We start from the raw sequence: 25046 nt of genomic DNA, 5'->3' as shown, positions 1-25046 counted from the left end.
TGTTAGTATATGATTTTCTATATAATTATCCAATATGGCCACTATTAGCTTCCAATACGTCCTCCAGATGGCGCTGGAAGCCCGAGCATACCCTAACAAGGTAGTCCTTGGACATTGCTGCCCAGGCATGGTCGACAGAGGCCTTAAGGGCGTCAATATTTGGAAGGCGCACTTGACAGGCCTGACTCACGATGTGCCACAAGACAGAGTAATCCAGAGGATTGGGATCTGAGCTTTGTGGTGGCCAAAAGCTCTTGCACCAGAATTGCATGTTGTTGGCCAACAACTTTTGATTCAAGTTGGTAGTGTGTGCCGGAGCACCATCATGCTGGAACACGAATTTGGATCATTTGACCATTTCCAAGTCCTATGACCGTAACAAGTCCTTTAATTTATCCAAATAGTCGTTTGCAGTTAGATTGTAGCCCGTTGTGAGCCAGATGGGTCCAATTTTGCTTCCATGACCTCATTTGAATCCTCTTCTTTTTTTTTTGGTCTACCACTCTTGGGCTTTGTGGTCATATTGAGATGTCATATAGGCACTTTTGGACTCGAAAAAGTTTAGCCTGGGGTGCTCTAGTATGACATCAGCGAAGAGGAGTCTGGCGTGCAGTAGTGAAGCTACCTCAATCCTCTTCCGCTCATCAGCCATCGTCGTTGACTTGATTAAAAAAAGTTTTCATTTTCATTCATTTGCACGTACCAGTGGTGTAACAAATTAATTGTATCATGTTTTGGCCCGAAATCCCAGTGATTGGCCCGAAACCCCCCACTGCGTATCCCGACATAGCCCAAACTCCGATATTTTCTAGCCGGATCCACCTATACTTCATACATATATACATACAACTACTGTTGATACTTTATAGAAGAATATAAATTTGATTCACACTCTTTTTTGAAACTTCAGAAACATCAACAGCTGAGATCAATATACACGGTTTATTTTGTGTGTTTGATATAACCCTACAAAAAAGAGGAAAAAAAGATGTAGTAATTTTTCCATTAATTATTCTACCGGAAAAACCCCTTCATGTTTGACAAAAGGTGTGAAGCTATTTAATTTGCCTCATGACTTGTAATTGAATGTTTAATTATTTATTTTACGTGTGTTTCCTATTAACAAATGATTCATTGCAGTAATATTTACCTCGTTGCTTGTTCATGTACAAAAAGTTTAAATTACTCTTTTATAGTTTGATATCTCCGTTCAGGGGCATCCGTATATATACTTTTGTGTGTGGGGGGGGGGAGGCTTGGTTTATTAGTAAATTTTGTTGGAAATTTTTTTTTAAATCCACAACAATTTTTATGGAAAAGTTTTTCTGATACTAATTTTTTTTTTTTTAATTGAAAAATAAACAGAGATTCACGAAAAATTCAAAAAATCACAGCTGTTCAAAAATTATTTCAAAAATTCATAGCTGTTCAAAAATTATTTCAAAAATTCATAAAGATTCACAAAAAAATTGAATAATATGCATCTGTTCGCATTTGTATGAAAACAAATTTAAAAAAAAAAAATTACGCAAAAATATTTGAAAAGTTAACTTAATTTTTTGGAAAAAAAAATACATATTAAATTTTCTAATAAAAACTAAAATTCCTTCATTTTGCGAGAGGCTACATCCCTTCTAACCCTCCCCTGCGGACTCCCCGTAGTATATTCCCCATATCAACTTTCTATTTTATGATATGGGATGGCTATTGTGATAATCCTTATTTGTTAGTGGAATGTTCTTGCAAAAAAAGAAAGAAAAAAAAGTCAAAAGAGGGTTCAATGAGCAGATTCGTTTCTTATGACAAAGATGATCGAATTATGATTTAAGGTCTAGACTTTTAAGCTTAATAATATATATATCTTGATACATTTTTAGCGTGGGTGTTGTATAATACATGTATGTATGTATATACCGATATATTATGCAGTTGAGTTTTTCGTAAGGCCTATTTTTCTTTACATAATAGGCATATATATTAAAAGGCATTAGCTTAAATCTATGGGCGCTATGACGGATATTTGCGCGCTCTCCTCTTTTAAGCAGAAATGAAATGTTTGGGATAATTTTCCCTAAAAGTATTATTTTATTCATTCGCCTCGTAGAAGTGGCTCTTGGCTCAACTCAAAACCAATATATATTACAAAAAACATTACTTCATCATATAATTGATATCACTGATTAGAAGAATAAAATGCCTGAAGTTTATCAAAAGGCCCGAAGGGCTCACTCTCTTCCGTCACCCAGATACATGATCCCATCTGCAGAAATGGGGGAGTATGAAAACCCTGACGGAAGAAGACGTTCCGCCCCTGCAGGACCTACACAGACTCCTCATGTTCCAAATGGATTAACTCGTCAACAAAGTCACTTATATCCTCTGGATGAAGAAGGCACATATGGAAGACTTCCTCGAGGCTCAACCACATCTCTCCATGGAGGGAGGGCATCCTCTGCCTCCAGAAGAGAAAGAAAACCCAAAGTTTATTCCAGCTATTCTGTTGACTCCAACTGTTCTCTTCATACTGCTAGAAAATGCTCGGTCCCCAAAAAGAAAACATCCACCTGTTCCGTTGGAAGTCGGAGCTCTTCCACTCCTGGAAAAGGAAAAAAACGCGGGGATTCTCTTAGTCCTGATAGAGGTTTTGGATCAGGCTCTTCAAACACAACAGGATCTCGATCCTCTATGTCCCCCGAACCTAATCGGAGAAGACCCTCTTCTACAATGTCTGGGTAAGTGAAAGTGTTTTCTCTAAATCTCAGTGCTCTTGAATTCTTTATATTTCCCCATCACTTGAAAATACGATCATTATAAAATATAATTTGTCAGTTTTCTAAAAGGAGGGGGGGTGCCAAGTACACTATATTTTATAGAGTGGAGGTTCATGTTTTATCATATGAACAATAGTTGTGAAAAACAAATAGGAATTACACCAAACGTGATGTGTGCATCCACAGTAGTTATCTGTTGTCAATTTATTGTTATTGACTTTGAAGATTGGCTTGATAAATCCTTGATGTTTTTCAATTAAGTACAAGTCTTTTTTTTTTTTTTCAAATCTAAAAAATATTTAAATAGTGAACTAATTATGTGTGTATTGGAATGGGGAAATGAGATCAACAAATAAAAGAACTTAAAACCTTACGGTCTATCAATCATAAATCAATCTGTCTAAAGCGTAGTTGTAGACAGATAACAGACCCTAATATCTATTTAAAATATGATATTACATCACTATACAACCTTATTTCCATATTGTTAACAATGATTGAACAATTAGGATGGAAAGGATAAGATATTTTGAACTAATTATTATCCTACTTTTCCGTTCCCTAATCGATAAAAAATGTCATCTATTTATACAAAAATAACCATTTTATCAGTATTTTCAGTGATTATTAATTTTTTATAGTTCTAATATCACCTTGTATCATTGGCATCAAGTAGTATTCATGCATGTGTGAAGTCTTTTTATACTCGTAAAGCCATTTGATTAAGATGGAAATTTGATCATTTGATATATTAAAAATGTCTTATATGAGCCCCAAGATGATGTCTTAAGATCAGTGAAAAACGTAGTAATTAGGGAATGTTTAACGTCCGGCACGACTTTTCTGCTGATGTACGGTGCTAGTATTGCGGAAAAACTAGGATTTTAAATGATAATTATGACTGAAAACATTATTAAATATGAATAATTCAAGCTCAAACGACAGATTATATAACAAAAAAATGATACGGCGGATTCATTTGAATTCCTTGACAGAAATTACAACTTCCTTTTAGTGTTAACAATTTGAGATTATGTCAGATTTAGATTGGATAGAGGGCGCCCTAGTGCTAGTACTTCAAACATTCCCTATAAGATGATATTTTAGTCGATATAAATGAATCATCAATTAAGTCTATACCTAAGTATGCATTTCTTTCAACCAAGTTCTTCACAAATACTTGAAGGATGAAATTTCCAATAATTTTTTCGATTAGAATGAGATGTTATTTCTATATCCAGCCAGAATCCCTCATCATTGTTATGGATAAACTTTCTATTAAATTATCCTAAATATCCATTGGCAATTTCATTTATTAAAATATCTTTGTATTTTAAGATACTTTTGATATAATTTGTTTCTTGAAAGAGAAATCCTTTCCCTTATTACATATGTATTATTCAAGTTGACAAATTTCTCATTTTGTATCACTCAAGAACCCATCAATCTACAGACCTTTGATGCATCACCTTATAATTAATGGGTTTAAATCATGATATATAGACACTGGGAATTCGTTTTGTGGCTTGAGTTTCTATTAGAAATTTATATTCTTAGACGAATAATAATTGTACATTTCCAAGGATTCTTCTGATTAATCCAATGAAGGCGCAGCAAATTGAATTTAAAATACCAAAAGCTCATAGTCACAATTACACATTTAAAAATGGATATATTTGATGGCATTTAAAGGTGTCGTATTGGGGGCCAAACTAAATAACAAAAATCTAATCAAGGCTCTAAACTATAGTTAACATTATTAGCAATATGTTAATTCATACCATAGATTTGAATACAAAGCCATTAATTGATCAAAATATGTCTATGGCAATATGTTGTATACCCCCATGCGTCATATTTAAGTTTACACTGAAGATTGTTTTTCAAACTTAATTAAAAACTTTTGTGTGAAGACAGTATGCGCTTAATTAAGTTTATTTTAAGTGGATTATAACTGAAATACACATTTTTTAATCAATATATCTCCCTCTGCCCCAATGACGACATCCATTCTCTTCCTGAAGGCCGCACAAACCTTACAGATTTAGTCTTCTGACAAGTACGGCATTGATGGCGGACTCCAGAGATCTTACATACTCGTGAGATTTATTGCAGGTAGCTCTCTCGACCTTTGTCTAGATAAATAATCCAAAGGACTAAGATGGGGGGGAACTGGGAGGCTATATGTTCTTGGACACATTCAAAAGAAGCTTGGCTCTAGAGAACGTTTTTTTCCTTTGTGTATTCGTGTTGTGTCTTTCCTCCTTACTTCCTCTAGACTTTGGTCACTAGTCATCTTTAATCAGAGTTGGGCATGATAATGCAACTTAACTTAACTTAAGATGAGTTAAGTTCATTAACTTTTAACTTAACTAGTTAATTATTTAAACAGCGTTATTTTAAGTTTCAAATTAATTAGTTAATTTTTAATCTATCAAAATTAACTTTTAACTTAACTGGTTAATTTTTTAAACTACATTATCTTAATTTTAACTTAACTTGATTGAGTTAATTAGTTACAGTTAAATTTATTTTTTTATTCTAAATTGAAATACTAAAAAAACTATCTTGAAGTAACCGTTACTTCTCCAATGATTTAGTTAAGCACTGTGGCAACACTATCTCTTTTATTAAACTTTTCAACTGGGTCATCCAATCAAATCAATTAAAAGGATATTTTATCAGTGTTGTAGAATTTTTTTTTAACTTATCTCCAATATTTTTATAATTTTACATATAGTTTAAAATTAGATAGAAACTAAAATCTAAAATTTTATCTATTTTTGACTTCCATTTTAGTAATAACTTGAATCTATATTTCTTTCTTGACTATTCAATTGGAAGGAGAGAAAATTTCTGCCAGAGAGACTTTTATTTTCAAGCCTTGATAAGTCTCTTAATGGAAATTAAATTAAATTGTTATTTTTTAATATCGAAATTAATTTCAACTTAACCCTGGTTGTATGAGTTAATCTATCTTAAATTACTCAAAGGAGAATTAACTAGTTAAAAACCCCTCAAAATTAACTTTAACCTAACTATTTAATTTTCATAGAAATCGAAATTAGCTTTAATTCAACAAGTTATAATAAAGTAAAATAATAATGAACTTTAATTTAACTCATTAAAAAGATCAGTTAACTTGCTCATCACTGTCTTTAATGAACCTTCGCACTGTAACGTGACTCAAATTCATCTTCTTGGTCATACCGCGAATCGTCCTGACTGGATTTATGGCAAAACGGTTTTTGACGCGTATAATCATAGTCTTCGTTCTTACTGTTCGTTTCTGACGATGGTCAGACTTTCTTGCGACTGTTCTTTGAGCTTCAAATATCTTTTAAAATTTTTGCAAAAGTTCATATCACAATTGGTTCTGTGAGGATTTCTTTGAGTGTACACTTAAATATGACGCATGGGGTATATTATGCAAAAAAATATTTTATGAAATATTTTCGTGTTTTCTTGACTTTTGTTTCAGATTTTTTTTTAAGTCACTATATATGCCTATAATAAAAATATGCAGCATCATTAAAAGGGAGTAAATTGGATTTCCTCTATACATTGTACATATGTGAAATAAGCATTTCGTTCGAATATTCAAACGAATCAAACTATTTTTTCCACAAGTATCCTACAACATCGGTTATATCTAAAACATGGGATACACTAGCAAGGGATGGAACAACAAAAATATACAATTGCTTTAGCCATCAAAACAAACATATCTATGCACACAAAATATATCATAAAACTTTTTACGAAATGGGGATATTTTGACAACTTTTTCTAAAAAGAGATCAATAATACGTTCGATTTTGATTTTTAACAGATACACGAATATAAATGGCTAAAAAATTTTGTAAACAACAGGCACTGCAAGCTTTCATCATTAAGGGGCTTTGCTCCAAAAATTATCAAAAATATTATATAATTAGTTATATAAATAGGTTTATTTTTATATATATAACAGCAAAGGGTGCCCTTGTTGCAAGGCTGCATAGAGGGGAATAGAAACAAAGAATGAATGTAGCATAAAAGAGATAGATAAAGGTATGTAAAAAGATATAGCACGGCGTTACCTCGCTAACACAAATAGACCCCATGTATTTTGTTGTCAGCTGTCCGTTCCCTCATCTCCCTTGATACGTCATGGCTATTTGATAATATGGTTTGCGAGTATATAAGACATAAATAGTGGTTGGTATGATTGACATATTTGGCTAACTACCAAATGGTTCTAAGTCTTTTTTCTGTTTCTTTTTGGGGGAAAGGTTGTGTGATACAATAAAGATATCGACGAGATAGAGGGAGAAGAGAAGAAGAAAAATGAGTTTTTGTTTTGGTCTAAAATAGGCTCTAAATGACCTAAAGCCCCCCAAAAAAATCTTATAAACATGTTGGGTTATTTTATGCGCCTATTTGCTAAATTTTTGACTGATCTGTTCTACCATTTTGGATTCCTTGGCTGATAACACCAAAAACAGTCTTATGTCTTATATGTAAGATATAATAAAAATTGGATTTCAGAAACTTTTATGGGGGATCAAGCTCTCTCCCCCCCAAAAAAAAGGGGGTCAAGCAACGCCACTGATTAATAGTAAATATTTTATTAATTGATATTAGACTTATCTTTAATATATTAAAATATTCACTATGCGCCATTCAATTTTGATATTTTTCTTTGATCAGTGGTACAATCTTTCTTTTTCCACTTATGCTTGCCTGAAAATACTCCCTTTTCTCAATAAAAAAATATCTCTTGAAAACCAAGAGTATTTTCCAAACGATGATGTTCGCTTTCTTAGGGGGAAATGACTTAATTTGCATTTTTGTTAAATATTCTATTTCTTACGTCGTTCACCTTCCATTTTCTGAGTAGTGGCACAATTATTTGTAACCTTGCAACCAAATTAAAAGTTACAATAGGAGTTTTAAGACCCATTGTGCTCAATCAAAACACTGTTAGGTATTTGTAGTGAATTGATGGGGAAAAGCTTTGATTTGCATGCCTCTGTAAACTCACTTTTTCTAATAAAAATAGATGCAATCAGTTTTCCTTTCAGTTGTTGGCATTGAGTTTTATAAGTCAACTCTTTCATGATCAAATGGAGCTGACTCTATACAATGTTACCTCTTAAAGGATATTACATTAGATTTGGATTTTGATATTAATTTATATAAATAAAAGACCTTCATTTAGAATTTGGGGCATTTGATACATATTTTGATAAAATTATCGATTAATGACTATTCCTTAAACAATAACTAACAGTTGGGATAAAGAAAAATACGGAACTATCTATTTTTTTTACAATTGTTCCGAACCCTTTTTGAAAGTTGAGGTTGAGAGTGAGTAGAAAAGCTAGTTGTGATGCTTATAGGACAATAGCAAACTAAAAAATGTATACTATTATCGCAAAGTGGTGTGACAGTCTACAGCTTGTAGTGATTTTTTAAAATGGTGCAAACAGAGAATAGTTTTCATTGTGCCCCCTATGTGTTTAATATAAACCAATATTTTGTATTTAATAATATTATCATTTAGAGAGTTGCATTATTTTGCTGCAAGATAGCACCATTCTCTGTTGCCTACAAAATAAATATAAGTAAACAACGTTTCAACTCCGATTTTTGTTATATGAAGCAACTTTAATTTATTTAGAAAATATATTCAATATTATACTGCGTTTTCGTTTGACATCTAGTGTGTTGTCGGTCCTGATTTAGGAACGACGTACGGTCCTAAGACTGGGCTGGACCGAAGAAATAAGGACCGACACGAAACTTGTGACGTCCCATACAATTCTAGAGTGAAAAAAAAAAAATTATTTAATAACCGTGAATCTGCAAAAGCCAACAGTCGCGTTTCCTAACTTTTAAAGCTTTATTAATATGCACGTAAAGACCTTGGATTTTACGTGTAAATGACCCTTATTGTATACATTTTACATTAACTTTACTTTTTCTCCACAAATTGCTTTATGCAGTTGTTTTTTAAATATACCTTTTATGGTCATGCAATCTTGAATTTGAGTCCTTGTAATAACATAATGCAGAAGTGAATCTAGAAGTGAACGGGTTTATGAACATATTTTGATAATGATTGTATGCTTTTGCAGTTTATATAGAAGTGCAATCTGCATTTCTATAGTCTGTAAAGTAACAATTATATATATTGTCTATCCCATCATATTTATTTGCCTAGAAATAGTCAGAAATACAAAAAAATAACTCCCACTCAAATGTCATTTTGACAGATTAAAAAATATCGTAAGTACATCCTACAAGAGAGAAACTCATTATTTGATCATACGCACATGAGTACGCTTGAGTTAGATTAGTAAACAAACCTTTGCTTGGCCTTGGTGTATGAAGGGGTCGATAAAAATCTTCAAAAGTTTGGATTTGACTTTATCAAATAAGTTGAAAAGCTTGGACATTAGACTTCCTAATAAGAAAATAGGTATATATTTTCAAAACTGTAGGGAAGTAGTTGTACCATTTTTGGAGCTGTGTCCAGGCTTTACGTAGCCACCGGAAATGTCCCCACATTAGGTTAATAATTACGTCATGCTATAAAAAATTCTTATTAATAGTGTTTGTTGATACCAGCTAATTCCGTTCCAAGTATCTTCCGATTTGACCAAAAGGAGGGAAGTAGTGTAGTGTGTCCGTTCGAATCCCGAATGACTTTTTCTAAGCTCAAATGCATGAAAATTTTCAAAAGTACAAGTTTTCAGAGAATAAACATATTGATTTTGCTTTTTATAAACTGAAAGTAGCCACCATGGGCCTCCACCATGCCCTGGATTATAGACTTCAAGGCCTTGTAGATCTTCTTCATGTAGTCCTCCGACATTCTAATCCATTCCTTCTCTACAGCAGTCTTTAGGTCATCTGCATGGGAGATGACACAGGCCTTCCTCTCGATGGTGCCCCAGATTCGATACTCAAGAGGGTTCGAGTAGCAGTTTTTAGGTCATCTGCATGGGAGATGACACAGGCCTTCCTCTCGATGGTGCCCCAGATTCGATACTCAAGAGGGTTCGAGTAGCTGGAGGCCACATTAACTTGGCCCTTATTTTTTATATAATACCGAAATACAGTGGAAGTCCTTAAACTATTCCTGGGTTAGGCAATTCAGGCTGAGTCCGGATTTTTGGGTTAAAAGAATAAGATTTTTTTTAAAACAAAACGGGCTATTATTTTGAGGAAATAATTACATTGGGTCCAGGAGAGCTTTTTTCAGCTATACCTAAAAATGAGGCATACTTGAAAGGGATATTGTCTTCTTGGAATTTCTTTTTGTTGGCTGCTCTTCCACTAATGGGAGATAATGAGCCTGTAAACTTTAATAACCTCTTCGAAAGTAGAGGTAATCTAATGAAGCATGTGGGAATTTTCTAGTTAGGGCAAATAAGCTCATTCCTATGCTTGTCTTCTTTAAATTTGGTTACTACCAACCGTATCATTTCCATGCAACATATAAAAGACAAAAAAAAAGGAAGTGTGGGTCCACACACCCAATATTACATTGTGTCGGAAGCTCTTAATATACAATATGTTCCAAAGGAGCTCGTTAAAATAAAAGAATCACCCCCCCCAATTCGCGTTATTGCCAAACGACTCCAAAAGCTGAATAAAACGAACACAGTACCGATAAAGTGGGATTGAGAGTGGCCATGAGAAATACACTCACCGAATGAAGTGAGAGATGGCTAAGATATCGTCTCACAACGTCAACAGTGCTAACCATCAAGTCGAAAAAAGATTAAACGGAGATGTTCTGCTCTTTCTGCAAGGATCGCACGGAGTCATCCTTCCAGCTTTTTGAAGAATGCAGTAAAGTGATACCTGTAAGGGAAATCGTGGAACTGAAAATTAGGGACGCACTCAGAATAGAACTAAAAAACGAAGATTGGCCTGTGGGTATGCCATGGACGACGCGGGCTCACCTAAAGGCTGACGCAGTCATCACGAAAGTTATCTGCATTATATACTTCACCAGGATTGTGGGCTCTATAATAAGGACGACAGGACTCGAGGACTTCATTGACGGACAACTGAGGGTGCTTCAACCGTTTTGAACAGTGCTGTTGATAAATATTTATTTATGAGAACTGTGTTGATATCCTCTCTTCTCGTCAGTCGCGTGGTAAATTGCCTGTCAGATCTACCGGTTTTTATATGTTATATGTATATATATTGAAGAGGGCAAGGGAAAAAAAAAGATTGTTGAACAATTTTTTTTTAATTATTCCAAAAAAAATATAGATATAACCCTGCGGACGCTCGGATCAGTGGTCTTCAAGATAATCAATAATCACTGTTACTTTCGTTTTTATAGAATTGGAAATTAGATGCTTGAAACAGGTTTTGATAGGAAAAGTCAAGTCATACGGCCTATTTGAGCCCTAAAAAGTTTTATTTTATTAAATAAATCAGTAAATTAAGCTTCTTTTTTTTTTTTAAGTCCATATACATGAAGTATATTTCCTTCTCTAGGAATGACCGGGGCAAGAACATAAGAGGGTTGAGTTCAAAAAAATAATTTCCCGCAAGCTCTTTGTCCATTGAGCTACGTCGTTCCACAGAAAATTAATGTTCTTTCCTGAAATATATATGTAAAAATGATTCCATGTAGAGGCCATTTTAAAATTTGGGAGAATTGATAACAGGAGGAGACGGATTTTCAGTCCCATAGTAAAGACTAAGGACCCATAAGAATTCAATCCATTTAAAAATCCGCCATTTCAACTATTAAAAAGGACCTACGTCAATTACGTCAAGTGAGAGTAAATTAAAGTAGCGTGGGTTGAATTTATGTACCTGATTAATTCTGCATACAAAAGTCAACAGAAAATTAGGATTATTACTACATATTACTTTTGATACCCCTTAGGCCTTGCTAACTGCGCCTATATTTTTGAAAAATGTAATTATAGTGGGTTGAAGATGGTAGCAAATATTTATGGTGTGTCTACATAAAAACAATATTGAACAAAAATCAAGAAAACGAGAAAATCCCAGATTATTTTTGTACTTGATATAATCAATACATAAAGCCCAATACTTCATATATCAATTTGAGTCAATTATAGGTTGTGATGTAAATCGTCGTGTTTATTTATTAGCTCGTACATTTTTGTTTTTTTAGAATCAGTAATCCAAAGAATGAATTTTCTTTTCCTTGGTAGTTGTCCTTATTATTTAACTCATGAGTAGTAGTGAACTTCCTTTCCTAATTATATTACAAAACATGATGGAACATTCGTTTTTGTTCATAAAAGACGGGGAGTAACCCTGAGGATTTGTTGCAGAGTTATAATTGTAAGTCCTTGTTTGGATCAGAGTAGAATTGGGGGATTCACATGGGAGTAATTCTTGACAATGTCATTATCCACTTTGTTTCTCCTCCCTTGATGATCTCCTTCAAATTAGTCCCCAAATTGTCAGGGTTACCATGTTGATTTTCGGTTTCTGTTTAACATGTGCATGCCAACCACGATTTACATACCTAATTATAGGCTCAGTATTCGAATTACTGGGATGAGTAGTTATGATACCCAAAAATTTTAACTATAATTTAGAAGGATGTTGCTCAAAGTGGATTCTGCTACACACTGGGGTACCCCCTGGGTGCCTCCAAAAATAGCATTTTATTACTTCTTTTTTTTTTAATCGTCATTCATAAAACATATTCTCCTCGTTCGACAAATTCGGTGGCTTCAAATCTTAATTCAAACTTTGGATTCTTCTTTCGAATAGGTTGGACTAATTATGTTTTCTCTGTGCCATGTACCTTATTTTTAAAGATGTTTGATAATTCAAGTTATTTTTATCGTTTATAGCTCATATCAGCCGTTTAAAAAATATGAAATTAGAATATTGGGTTTTTTTTTTGTAATTTTTACCTTGAAATATTTTTTTAAATAACTTTCTTATATCACTTACACATTTTTTCTATAATATATCAAACTTATTCAAACAAAACTTAACAACAAGGTCTTTTCAAACTTGGTCACTCAATATGGCTATTTTATGCATCTAACAGTGCCTTTACAGGTCGCCAGAAGGCCTGGGAGGAGTTGATGACAAATTCCTCAGACAAGTTGTCCCAAACGGCCACTATGGCGTCCTTCAGTGAGTCCACATTTGGATGTGGAGTTTTGTTGGTTTCCTTCTCCAAAGTGATCCACACGGCAAAGTCTAGCAGGTTCAAATTTGGAGAGAAAGGGGCCACATCTCTTTGTCTTTTTATCTCTCGAGCCTCCAAAAAATTAAAAGGGGCTATACACGTGCCTGTTAAATAACTAGCCTCAACATATTTTGGGACATTTTTTCTGTTTCTTTTCGGACGAAAGGTTGGGTGATTCAAAAAAGATTATAATGTGAACTATGAATAAGTATGAGCGAGTTTACATTTATACATGGATTTGAAAATTAAATTTTTGTAAAGGACATTAAAAAGATATTTAGCATACAATTTTACAAAATTATTCAAAATTCAAACACAGACATAAAAGTACTTCTTTTTAAATAGTAATTTTGTCTTTCAAAGTGATCAGAGTTGACATTTTTGCGAGGAAAAAAAAAAGAATGAAGGAGTGAGACATATAATGCAAATAAATTAAGACTCTTTTTAATATCAGCAGCCACCTGTTAAATGGCCTTGCAGGGATAAAATGAATTACTGCTATAAAGAGGTTTTTTTTTTTACATTTTCAAATAGCATTTAATGGCACTTGATGCCATATTTAAACACCTGCTAGATTCCATTAATATGACTATGATTAATATGCTCATTATTTAATCTGTCGTGGGTGTGTTAACATCTCTATCTGAAGTAAGCATTCTTGCCTTTTTTTATGAAAATTGTTTTTAAAATTCATAAAAAATATATAAATATGAATTTAAATATAATTGTAATATTTTTCCTGTATTAATGCACTTTTAAATGTAGAAGGTTCTTGTAAATGTAATACATTTTCTCCCTCCCCCCTTTAACCCGCCTTCACCTCCTCCTCGCCCTCTTTGTTTTTTTCATTACAAACTAGTCAACTCTAGCTATAGCAATAATACGACGTTATTCTATGTATTTGACCTTTGCCGAGAACTTTTTAATAACAAACATGTTTGTTTACTTAATAGGTACTCCACATCCACAAGCAACACCAATGGAACGCAGCGTCATCACTATTCCTCCTATAGTCGAACAACACGTGACGAAAAATCATTTGAAGAAAAAGAAGAGTACGAATTCAGTGGACGAGAAGGAGGACTATCTTTGAACAAGATGCGTATGCCCACATTCGACACATGGGACTCCATGGGAATCCTTGGTCTTACTTCCAAAATGTGGCATGATACTAAAAAGAGGCAGGATTCCTTCATGGAGAGCACAGGTCATTTTCTGAGGGAAGAAAGGGACTCTTATATCATGTGAAGAGTTCAATCCACATTTCTATCATTTTGTCAAAATATTACATATATCATTTACAAAATACAATTTGTGCGTCATGTAACTTTATATAACAAAATAATATTAAGAGCAACTTAGCAAGTAATTCGACTACTGTGTGATTGTACGACCGGGGCTGCCGTCGCTAGGGTTTTTGTTTTGTTTTTTGTTCGAGGGGGGATTTTAAACTTCATTTCTTCTTTTCCGACTATAATATATAATGATTTTTTTGGCCTTTTATAATACATCAATAATAGTGATATTTATCAAATGTCTGTTTTTTTAGAGAAAAAAAAAATACTTCTCAAAATAACCTTTCTTAGAATAGACCAAACCTTCTTTAGGCCTTTGAAGGAAATTTTGTGATTATGTGATTTATTGACAGTCTTTAGAAAACAATATATGATTTGAATGAACTTTTGGAAAAAACCAACCCATATTTTGGCCTTTTCAATCAATTGCATTTATATTTTATTTATTAACGGTTTTTTAAAGCAAAAATAGTTTTAGAATAACCTTTTTCAAAAAAGGCCGAACTTTATTTTTACATTTTCAATAAATTACGTTCATATCTCATTTATTAATGGTTTTTTTTTTTTGTAAAAAAGTTTGAAAATGACCTTTTTCAGAAATAGCTAAACCTTTTTTTGGCATTTTCAATCAACTATATTCATATTTCATTTATTGACGGGTTTTTTTTTAGAAAAAATGTTTTTATTTTTAAATGATTTTTTTTAGAAAAGGCCAAAACATTTTTTGGTCTTTTCATAAAATTTTGTTCATATTTCATTTATTCACGAAGTTTTTCTCAGACATAAATATTTGCATAAAGATGAGTTCATTTCTAAGGACTTTGCGTATAAAATCTTCAAAACTTTAACACATTTTCCTTTCAAAATGAAGAGGTTCTGTATTTTTTTTTTTTTTTGTTTTGTTTGGAATGGAAAAAATACCACTTTCATAAAATTTTGGAAACACAAAAACTACTAATGCGCCATTTTCTCTCCCAAAACAAGACACATTTTAAATCACAAAATCCCTTCATTTTGACAGGGATATAATTTGAGGTTTGAAGATTACAATATAGGCAAAGTTTGTATAAATAAATTGTCTATTGACGTAGAAATGGCGTCCGCAGGGGGTTGGCTAGAAGGGCCGTACCCCCCCCCCCCCTCAAATTAAGGAATTTTTTGTTTTTTATAGAAAATTTGATATTTCAATTTCTTTTACTATGAATTTTGGTCCAAAAAAAAAAAAAAATTTCAAATTTTTTTCTATTAAAAATAATTTTGTCTGATTTTTTTTTGTTTCATAAATTTTAATTTTTGAGAATAGCTATGGATTTTTTTTTTAAATTAGAAAATTTTTATTTTTTAAATTTTTTTGAAAATTAATTCTTTTAAATTTTTTTCAGGAAAATTAATTCTTTTAAATTTTTCTACAAAAATTTTCATTATTGAATTTTTTTTTTTATGCCAACCCCTCTACCCCTCCCTCAGAAAAAAAATATAATCCTGCAGAAGGCCCTGCGTAATATGTAGCCAAGTTCAAGCTTTATCTCTTTTTATTTTCTGAAAATGCTGCTCTCTGATCAACATGAATAAATGCTTTACTCTCTGACAAACAGATTATATTTACTACATACAACATACATAAATATATTTCATAAAGGAAAGTTTAGTGGACAAACTACACTTCACTATTTAAAAAAAAAATGATTGCTATACCTAAAACTAAAAATTATATAATTACTTGTAAATAGTACATATACCTGATCAAATATTATTATATTTTTAAACAATAAATATATCGAATATACCTAAATGCTTTTAATTAAAAATTGAAATACCGGGTACGACGTCGAAATATAAATAGTCAATATCCTTTTAACTTTAATGAGATATACATATTTCCGTAGCCACTAGATATGCACAAAACAGCAGTAACGCTATATAGTCTCCTCTGATCTTCGATGTAGCTCCCTCTGACGTCCACAGTGGCCTCAAGACCACTAATTCAAGCTGTATCTATTTAGGACCCAAGATGCAGGAATATTAATATAATGGTTTATTTTCATAACTTAATACATAGAAATAAATTGAAAATTATATATTGGTACACATTTTATTATTTTCAATAGTAAAGTTTAGACGAAAAGTTTTGTAAGCATACTTATTTAACAACTATTATTCAATATATGAGCCCTCATCTCTAATAATAGTTTCAATACGATGCCTAAATCCCTTGCAGACCTTGATCATCTAGTCAGACTCAAGCTTGGTCCACTCCTTCTTGATAGCAGCCTCTAGAAACTGGACACTCCTATGCGGAGTAGCGCACACCTTCTCTTCGAGATGCACGTAGATAGAGTAGTCCAAGAAGTTCGTGTCTGGAGAGGAAGGTTGCCACATGTTGAGGTCCCAAAAGTCCGGTAATTTGTCTTGCTCGTATGCCTGGGTATTAGTGGTACAATGACTTCGTCTGTGCAGAATACTTGATTTATTGTTCAGAAGACAATGTCTCACAGAAGGTGAGACATTGTCCTGATGTTTGGTTGTGATTAAGGGGATGTTCTGCTTATTCACAGTGATACCAACGGAAAAAATTTGAAGTGATAAAAGAGCAAAACTTTCCCCTATTTTTTGGACCTAAGAAAATGTAGAATCCTCCTTGCTCTTTCCAACTGTCACAGCTTTCCTTGTTCAGAGATAAAATGTCATCTTGTCCTCCTTTGGGATATAGCACCAATGTCATTCTGTATTGAAAATAATATAACGTGTACCGCTAGATAAGATCAACCCTCTATTGTCTCCTCTAATCTTCGATATACTCCTCCCCCCCTGGTGTTTAAAGTGCCCCTCAATACTAGTGCTGCCATTGAGCTTTTCAACAAAAACTCAGCCTTAGCTAATTAAAACCCAAGATCTAAATAAAAAACCTAAGGCTGTAAGAATATTGGTATAATGATTTATTTCCTTAGCCTTATTCCATAATTTTCTGTATATATTTATAAATGGTCACCTGCAGATGAATGGTAAAGGGTATATTGATCCAGAGATTTTCGTTAGCTCTTGTTTCACCGTCCCAGACAGGTAAATTTTACAGGTTAATACAGTGTATATGCAGTCAGTTGGTCCCAATTTATTTAACTAAGCTCTTTTTGACATGTACCACAGATATATTATCGTATAATCATTGGATTTACAGCCACAGTTATTATTTCCTGCCTATAACTTTTGCACATGTGTAAAGCACAGCTTTTCAAACGGAGGAAAAGTAAATCCCTCCCTCCCTCCAAAAAAAAAAACACTGAACATCTCCCATAAGGGTTTAATGTCGTTCTTGTACCTTATTTTCAATACGATATAAGTCGAGGCTCAATTTGGTTTGAAGCTAACCTCTTGGTTTGGAAGCCTTTACAGAACACATATTAATAAATTTTTCTTCAAAGTTTCTATATGGACCTACAGGTTTATTTTCACGCCTTCTGAAGTCCAATGTTTGAGAATCATCAGGGTGCATGTACAAGTTTGTCTGCAAGTCATACTTTCTCCTTCTTTCTCTAAATTAGAGAACGTGACAGCGGAACCTTCTAATTCAATTATCACAACCTTTCAATAAATAAGAAATACCTTAATTAGTGCTTCGAAAGGTCACGAAAGTAGATGGAAAAACTTATTGGGTGGAAGAAGTTGGGAATTTGGCTCCTATGGAGTATTCGGAAGAGGGGTCGGAATCCATCCATTGACTGAGGGATGAGGCTGGAGGAGATCATATGTAAATATGAAAGGCATTACGACTTCTTTTTTTATCTACCATGAATCATGATCGTTGAATTACTTGCAGGAATACTTTGCACTCTCAAGGATATTAGTCCTTTTTATAGAATTCTTGAGGACATTATGAGCCAATATCCCATATTGGTTCATTCATATTTTTCATTTATTTTTAAAAAGTTTATTGATGTTCCACTTTTTTTGTTCTGTTTCATAACCTAGTATCATTGTTCCTCACAATGATACCAATAACTGTCATCCAAGAAGAAGAAAAATAATTTTATATATGAAATATTATTCCCAAATTGAACTGGTCCGATAGCTTTGGATCAAAACATTTTATTATGGAAGGATTGCAAATTAAAGGAATTGGAAATTTGGACTGTTTTAGATATGATTTTATCTGTTGGTTTCTATCAATTTTGATGTTGTTTTGTATATACTGTAGTTCCTTAATTTCCTGTGATTACTCTATTTTGTTACATGTTGATTAAGTCTTGTTATTGAAACATTTTTGAATATTTTACTTTATTTTTTGTAACTACTATATTTTTCGTTAATTGCTATATTTGTTGGTTATTAAATGTTTTTAATTTATTGTAGAATGTTTCTTTTCTATATTTAAGTATGCCCTTCCATCTACTTTCGTGACCTTTCAAAGTGCTAATTCACGGAATAACTCGAGAAAATCGAGTTCCTTCTCCTCTTCCTCTGTAAATATATTATTTGCATCACATCACCTCCCTAAGATTGACATACCGAAGGTATTTCTTATTTACTGAAAGGTTGGGATAATTCAATTGAAACATGTACAGAGTACCTGTAATACATTGATTTAGTTCATACTTGGTGATATTGTATTGTTAATATGTGTATTTTATATAAGTGTCATACAAGATGATCATGTAAAGAAATAATAAATTGTACAGTTTTAATATATACCACGATGGAGCAAGTTGCATAAGTCACACTTCTTAAGATTATTATATGGCGCAGTCGGTAGTTTTAGAAGAACTTAAAGAGGACAGACCCGTAGATACCTAAGAACGGCCAAGATATCAACTGAAGAGAAGGCTGCCATGTTATGCGTTGTGAGAAGATCCCAAGGGTCCCAGAAAATATCTTTTGAGTCGCAATCTGAAAATTTAAAAAAAAATAATTGAAGAAGAAAATTCGTAGCCACATAGAATCAATTGGACTTTTATAGCTTTATAAATACAGTTATTAAATAAAATGAAAAAAAAAACAGAAAAAGTTTTTCGTCTTTTGGAAGAAGAAGTTGTAGAGAATATGAAAAAGGAAAATAATATAATCAAAACGGGAAAATTGGTGAAGAAAGCTGTAATAAAGAAGATTGACGATGAAGTGATAAAAGGTGGCATCCAATTATTGTTGTACCAAAACTAATGGAAAATACGGTTAACAATAGATCTTAATAAATTTAATTTTCAAGTAAATATACTATGAAGACGCCTAAAGAGGCTGTTTCGGAAATTATACGGAAATCAAGATACTTTACCAAATTTGTTGAAGTTAATTGATATTGGCAAATGCCTATCGATGAGAGAAGTTAGAAACTAACTACATTTATAACACCATATGGTAGATTTTATTTTAAGCAAGCGCCAATGGATCTCATTTCTACTAGAGATGCATGTAATTGTGGATGCAATCAGGTTTTAGAAGGAATTCATTATGCTCACAAAGTAGTTGATGACGTTCTTGTGGATGATGAAAATTTCGAATCTCATGATGAAAATGTAGGTAAAATATTATAAAGATGTAGACTTATTGTAGTATTACGCTGAGAAAGGAGAAATTTCAATTCACACGCGAGGAAAACAATTTTGTTATGTGATAGAATTTGTAAAGATGAGATAGCATCAGACGAAAAGAAGTTGAAGGCTATCCCTGAATTCCCGACACCTACAAATAGAACAGAGCTTAGGTCATTTATTGGTTTAACAAATCACCTTGCAGGTTTTTCATCAAAATTTAGCAAAGTAGCAGAACCAGTAAGACATTTGATAAAATTAAAGAATGAATTTGTATGGGACAATATAAATACCAAAGCTATAGAAGAAGTAAAGGACATATTGACAAATACCCCTCACCTCGCCATTTTCGATCCGAAGAAGGAAACATTCCTCGAAACAGATGCATCCAGATTGAAAGGCCTTGGATTCAATTCACTACAAAAACAAGAAGAGAGATGGAGATTAGTTGAATGTGCATCATTCAGTGCATCACGGAATCACTGAGACAAAGAGACGTGTGCGAGACTCTGGTTACTGCCCTGAAATTAATAATGAAATCGAAATGATCATTGAGAAATGTGATTCATGTCAAACTCAAAGAGCAAGTTAATGCAAAGAGGAATTATGGACGGATGAAATTTCTTCAATGATTTTAGAATCAATGTCAACGGATTTATTTTCATTAAAAGGGAAGTCTTACATTGTGTGTCGATGATCTATCTGGTTATACAGTTATAGAGGATCAGGATCGTAATACTCATCAAATTATTGATAAGTTTTCCAGGTGGTTCAGGGATTTTGGAGCTCCCAACACTTTAAGATTGGATCATGGTAGTGTTTATACATGTAAGAAATTTCAAGAATTCCTACAAAAAAATGGAATTATTTGGTCACCTCCGAGCCCATTTTATCCTCAAAGAGATGGTATGGCAGAATTAGCTGTGAAAAATATGAAGAGTTTTCTTGATAAGTTCAATACTCAAACAATCAACTCCGATAAATTTCATGACGGATTACTAGAATATCTTAATACACCTCGTCACTGTGGGTATTCACCAAATCAAATTGTTTATGGCAAGAATTTGAGATCCCATATTCCTACTCTCAATTATACTAAGATGAAACAATTAGACAATTGCAATGTAGTAGAAGTATTTCAATACAAGAGAGAGAGAGATCAAAAAAAATATTATTATAAACACTCTAAGTGTTTACCAGATTCAAAGTTCCGTTTCAAAAAAGTGGAATAATATTGGAAAAATCCTTAACCAAAATTAAAGAACTTATCTTATGCGTTTCAATAATTGGAAAACTTATTGGAGGAATAGGAAGTTTCTACGTATGTTTGGTGGAGAAGAGGAGAAGAAAATGAAATTGAGAAACAACCCGAAGAAACGGATCATGTTTTGTATATAGTGTTCGAGAAAAAGGGATTGTTATATATTGACGTAGTTCATACATGTATATATATTGTTACTATGTGTAACTATATATGTATATGTCATACAAGATGAACGTGTAAAGGAATAATAAAGTGTACGTTTTTAATATATAGACAACGATGGAGCAAGGCGCATGAGACTTACTCTTAAAGATTATTATAGTGCCAATCATCATTGTTTTATTTCTTAACCTTTCAGCTTCCATGTCGTGTCCCTTTTTAATTTTGTCTATATTGGAACAACAAATCCTTATTGTTTCAATATCAACAGAAGTTTCAATCCTCACACTAGAGGCGATATTTGTAATTAAAGGCTATCCTGTATCGTTGAGAAAAATTGGGTAAGAACCCAGTGATTTTAGGCCATATTTTACTCTCTTTTCTTGTGGATGAAAGGTTGAGTGATACCATAAAGCTAACAACGTAATAAATAATTGTATATATTAACAACCTCTCATGAATTTGATTGGAGAATAAAATACACTAACAAACACGAGACAATCAATCAAAATGATTGCTTCAAATAATCATTCAATTCATTTTCTAATAAAAGAAAAGAAAAATTATAAGGTTTTCGTCAAATCCTATTTTAAAATCCCTGATATGATCACTTGGCATGTTTTTAGGTGTATTTTTATACAATTTCCCTATTGTTTGATGGGAGATATTGGATATATATTGTGTAATATTGTCTATCGTACTAATATTTCACCCAATTGAAGCCTCTCACAGCGATATATCAAAGTGATCTAATGACGATCCTTTCCTAAAATAGGTTTCTACCTAATTTTATGACACAAAACAAGCGCATCCGCAATTTTATAATTGTAAAATATTTCTAACATCCATAGCTACTCATAAAAAACTATATTTTTGTGGAAAAAATTACAAAAATCCATTACTATTTACAAAAAATTAAATTAAATCAAATTCCTATTCGCAGAAAATTTAAATTTGTCGGTATCAAATACTAAATTTTTGAAGATCAATATCAAATATTAATTCAAAATTTCAAAAATCTATTGCTACTCACAAAGAAAAAAAAATTCAAGATCCTGTAAGCTAATTCAATAACCCTGAGCTCACCTAGGTATGGTGAGTACAGGCCTTTGGTACTAGGTAACTGCATGAATAGACGACCTAGAAAGTGCATCAGCCACCTTGTTTGCTACACCTTAGACGTATCTCTTGTTGCTTGAGAATTCAGGTTTGAAAGTCAAGTTCCTGATTTCACTTTGTAAATTCCGATCAGACGTAGACTTGAGTGCATATGTCAACTGTTTGTGATCTATTAGCACATGAAATTGCCGCCCTTTAACAAAGTAGCGAAAGTGTTTTATTGTAATTTATATTGCGAGCAATTCACGACCAAATGTGATATATCTTGTTTCAGGATATTTAAGTTTCTTTGAAAAGAATGCAAGTTGTTGCCATCCATTTTGGATCCTTTGTTACAGCACTGCACCAACTGCGATGTCTGATGAGTCGACTACGATATTAATGGGAGCTGAAGGGAGGGAGGTACTTATAAAGTATCATCCGTAATTTAAACTTTTTACACGACAAAAGCTGAACCAGCGTCAGTGGACCAAGTTATAGATGGGTCCTTTTGACGATGATAGTATTTTGTTATTCAAATAAACTCACGTAGTTTTCGTAGTGATGAAGGACGAGGCATATTATCCATAGCTTGAATCTTGTCCATAACAGGCTTGATCCCATTGCAATGAATAACATGTACGAATTGCTGGGATTTTGGACCAATTCAGTGGCTTTGTCTTTGTCCAAAGTAGGTTTAACGTCTTAAGCTCTAGTAATTGTGCGGTGGAACTAAGGAAAAGTAGAATTGTTAGCTTATCGGGTTCACCAATGTAGATTATTAGTCATTAAATAATTAAAGGGAATTGATAACGTCTTATCGATACTACATTTTCTCTCATAAACGTCAAAGAATAGTCTAATAAAAATAAAAACAACACAATTTATTAAGAGATGCGCCAGTTTGATTTGTTTGAGCGATTTATATCTTATTTGGCCCAATAAAACAACATTATTTTTATGAAAAATTCCAAGGACTGATAGGACCGTTCTTAAAACTGGACTGGATCGAAAAATAAGGACCGTCACAACATTGATCTTAGCAAATGCATATTTCAAATGTGTCGGTCCAAAATTCATGTGTTGGCGAGGGAATTTTCTTGATCGAATTTAAATACCTATAAATTTATCACTTTCAGGAACAAAGGTAAAGGTGGATTCGAACTAAGCCTAATTCTAAAAGCCCACCGTCCAAACCTCACTTTGTCAAGCCCCAAAAAAACAGTGGTCCGAACCTTCAAGCCAGACATTAATTTTTAATTTAAAATAATTCCTTTACAACTAATGGATGACGTCATCTTTATTATTTGATACCTTATAAAAATAAGCTGAACATAACGTTGTTGATTATTTGTAAGTGTTACACTTGAGAGATGGCCCGAACCCCAACAACTTGTAGCACGAATTATCCCAAAAGACGGATATTTTTTAGCCCGATCCACTTTTAAACAGAGTTAATGGAGTATTTTTTTCTTTTGTGGACAGCCTGGCAGGTTTACTGATATTATTAAGTGGGAATAAATTTACTCTCAGAATATTCTTAATTGTCTGCTAAAACTTTTGTAAAAGGATAATTTAAGAGTGCAAAAAAATTAACATCCTCTAGCTATATATAACTAAATATATTTAGCCAATTTTTTAACCGTTTAATGTTGAAACTAGCCGATTTTAGATATACATATAGCCGATGGCAACACTGAGTAGAGTAGTCATGAAATTAAAACAAAAAAATTGTTTAACCCATCATTCATAGCGTTATCTCACTTACATAAATATATAAAGTACTCCATGTTGTTGTCAGAAGTAGATGTTTAAGCTTATTTTCCCTTAATCTGTGTTCTGAACGCTGATTGGTTAAATTACCTCTTCTTATGTTGGGAAAACTATCAACAATAATTGTTGAATAATAATTCCCTAATTGGGGAGAATAGGCCATGAATTGACAAACTTCCAACTGAGTTTTAAACTTTTTTTCTGGGAAACGTTAACAACGTGTAGAGCAATCATGCAATGCAATAGATGTCGCTCCAATCACTAATCGATATCAATAAAGTGTATGTTCGATATAGATTGAACATTTTTCGATAACTATGATTAAGCAATACCTTAAGCTTTTTAAGATTCGAAAAATTCCTCAGATATTTTATATGACCGGTAAAACTTCGAGTACCCGAACCCAGTTCGGGATTCGCAAATTTTTGGATAATACAAGTTTACTTACACCGTACAGAGATACTTGGGATCCGTATCCGAGACCCGTCCTATCTCTACTCATGATTAAATCAAATGTATGGTATACTAAAAATGTCATTATTTTGAATAGTTTCTTTAAAGTATATCTCCTGTACATGCCTGCAAATTTGTATAATCCTGCTATGTACTTTCCCATTTCTTTTATTTTTTTGATTTTATTTGAACGAGTCGTCTAGTTTAGCTATTTTATTGATTTGTAACCGCAATTTTGTCTTTAAAAATGAACTCAAATAATTCATATTATCCCTATACATTGCAGTCGAGTAAATCGTTTACAAATGTATAGGTACATGACGGATATGTGCGTTTTGGCAAGGACCATAAGAATTACATGTTCAACGTTTATATGTTTTTAATTGAAAATAAAAGTAGCTTTTAGAACTCTACCTGGAAGCTTATATGGAATGCTTTGTTAATGAGGAACTCCTGTCCAAAGTTAGTCTACTTTTTTTTGTTAGTTATGCGTTTGGCTGAAAAGACCACTTC

The 25046-nt window shown here is 32.8% G+C and overlaps 1 protein-coding gene and 1 long non-coding RNA gene across 4 annotated transcripts; one reads left to right on the top strand and one right to left on the bottom strand.

The window, feature by feature from the left end:
• The first annotated feature begins 1625 nt into the window (after window positions 1–1625).
• LOC121122652 (uncharacterized) lies at window positions 1626–16053 on the top strand. The gene is made up of 2 exons (XM_040717685.2): window positions 1626–2732; window positions 13926–16053. The coding sequence occupies exons 1-2, from the start codon at window positions 2194–2196 to the stop codon at window positions 14218–14220; spliced, it is 834 nt and encodes a 277-aa protein (XP_040573619.1). The 5' UTR covers window positions 1626–2193; the 3' UTR covers window positions 14221–16053.
• LOC121122651 (uncharacterized) lies at window positions 14928–23584 on the bottom strand. 3 transcript variants are annotated; one of them, XR_005865818.2, is made up of 4 exons: window positions 23426–23584; window positions 22857–23039; window positions 17704–19148; window positions 14928–17649 (listed from the first exon to the last, which is right to left on the bottom strand). It is a non-coding gene; the product is annotated as an uncharacterized lncRNA (long non-coding RNA). The 3 variants fall into 3 exon arrangements; XR_011781351.1 differs by lacking the exon at window positions 23426–23584 and adding an exon at window positions 20126–20203 and having other exon boundaries at window positions 22857–23154; XR_011781350.1 differs by lacking the exon at window positions 23426–23584 and having other exon boundaries at window positions 22857–23150.
• Between the last annotated feature and the right edge of the window lie 1462 nt (window positions 23585–25046).

This window comes from Lepeophtheirus salmonis, chromosome 8, assembly GCF_016086655.4.
Source record: "Lepeophtheirus salmonis chromosome 8, UVic_Lsal_1.4, whole genome shotgun sequence".
Lineage (NCBI taxonomy): Eukaryota > Metazoa > Arthropoda > Copepoda > Siphonostomatoida > Caligidae > Lepeophtheirus > Lepeophtheirus salmonis.
This window is presented reverse-complemented; position numbering and strand designations above follow the sequence as displayed.